General features: G+C 59.7%; 1 protein-coding gene across 1 annotated transcript; it reads left to right on the forward strand.

Annotated features, from left to right (window-relative positions):
* Positions 1 to 13: 13 nt before the first annotated feature.
* LOC104408056 (chromosome unknown open reading frame, human C17orf49) lies at positions 14 to 1,139 on the forward strand (the record flags this gene model as incomplete). Its single annotated transcript, XM_010017519.1, has 3 exons — positions 14 to 117; positions 208 to 305; positions 1,053 to 1,139. Coding segments are annotated over 3 exons (289 nt in total), but the record flags the coding sequence as incomplete, so codon positions are not given.
* Between the last annotated feature and the right edge of the window lie 626 nt (positions 1,140 to 1,765).

Genomic DNA, 1,765 nt, shown 5'->3' on the forward strand with positions numbered 1-1,765 from the left:
AATCCCCCCAAAAAGAGCCAAGTGGATGGAGCTGGAGCTGGAGCTGCTCTGTGGGGCCGTGAAGCGCTTTGGGGAGGACCTGAACCACCTCAGTGCCCTCATCAAGGACCGCACCATGTATGGGGGGGGTCGGGGGCTGGTTTTGGGGGTCCCCCCCGACCCCTCCAAATTTACCCCCTTTTCACCCCCTTGTCCCTGTCCCTCCAGGGCACAGCTCAAAGCCACGGCCAAGAAGAAGGTTTATGAGGACACCGGGGTCCCTCTGGCCACGGAGTCCCCCAAGAAAGGGCCGCACAAAGGAGGGGGCCCCTAAATCGGGGGCCCCCCGGGGCACCCCAAGACAACCCCAATAAGAAGCACAAAGCAGCAGGTACCGCAATGGAGAGGCACCAACATCAGCCACTCCCCCTTGTTTTGGGGTCCCCGTCTTCATCATTGAGCCCCCCCCATTCACTTTTGGGGTCCCCCTATCACCTTTAACCTCCCATTCACTTTTGGGGTCCCTCCATCACCTCATTCACTTTTGGGGTCCCCCCTTCCCCATTGGGTCCCTTTAACCCCCCCATTCACTTTTGGAGTCCCTCCATCCCTATTGGGGTCCCTTTAACCTCATTGGGTCCCTTTAACCCACCTTTAACCCCCCATTCACTTTTGGGGTCCCTCCATCACCTTTCACCCCCCCATTCACTTTTGGGGTCCCCCCATCCCCATTGGGTCCCTTTAACCCCCGCATTCACTTTTGGGGTCCCCCATCCCCATTGGGTCCCTTTAACCCCCCCATTCACTTTTGGAGTCCCTCCATCCCTATTGGGGTCCCTTTAACCTCATTGGGTCCCTTTAACCCCCCCATTCACTTTTGGAGTCCCTCCATCCCTATTGGGGTCCCTTTAACCTCATTGGGTCCCTTTAACCCCCCCATTCACTTTTGGGATTCCCCCATCCCCTTTAACCCCCCCATTCACTTTTGGGGTCCCCCCATCCCCATTGGGTCCCTTTAACCCCCCCATTCACTTTTGGGGTCCCCCCCCCGAACCCCCTCTTCCCCCTGCCAGATGGTGACACTGAGGCCTCTGGGGACATCGTGGACATTGAGGGGTTCCCGGAGCCCCCCCAGAGCAAGAAGCTTCACTTGGACCAAGGTTTGGGGGGTCCCAAAACCTGGGGGGGGTCCCCAACACGGGAGGGGTCCCCAACACTTGGGGCCCCCCACGATGGGCTTTTGGGGGGCCCTTTGTCACCCCTTGTCCTCTTCCTCCAGCCTGAGCCGCGGCGTAAGGACCCTGGACAGCGACACCCCAATAACCCCCCAGCCCTTTTGTGGTCCCTCTAGAACCCCATCACTTTGAGGACCCCCCCTATGACTACCCCCCACCTAATAGGGGTCCCCCAAACCCACTTTGACACCTCCCCCCTCCAGGGCCCCCCCAATCCCTTTGGGGTCCCCCAAATACCCCCCTGTTGACACTCCCCCCCATCATTTTGGGGTCCCCAAATACCCCCTATTGACACCCCCCCCATCATTTTAGGGTCCCCAAATACCCCCTATTGACACCCCGCCCCCAGTTTTGGGGTCCCCCCTCCATGGGGTTCCCCCTATAATGTGTCTGGGGGACCCCCCCAATAAAGGTTTTGGGGTCCCCTCCATGTCAATGTGTCCTGCTCATGGATTTGGGGGTGCCCTCCCCCACCCCCCCATCCCATGGGATATGGGGGGACCCCCAAGAGTTGGCGCCGGGTTCGAGCCTTTATTGGGGTGACAAAGGGG

This window comes from Nestor notabilis, unplaced genomic scaffold (assembly GCF_000696875.1).
Source record: "Nestor notabilis isolate BGI_N333 unplaced genomic scaffold, ASM69687v1 scaffold34306, whole genome shotgun sequence".
Lineage (NCBI taxonomy): Eukaryota > Metazoa > Chordata > Aves > Psittaciformes > Psittacidae > Nestor > Nestor notabilis.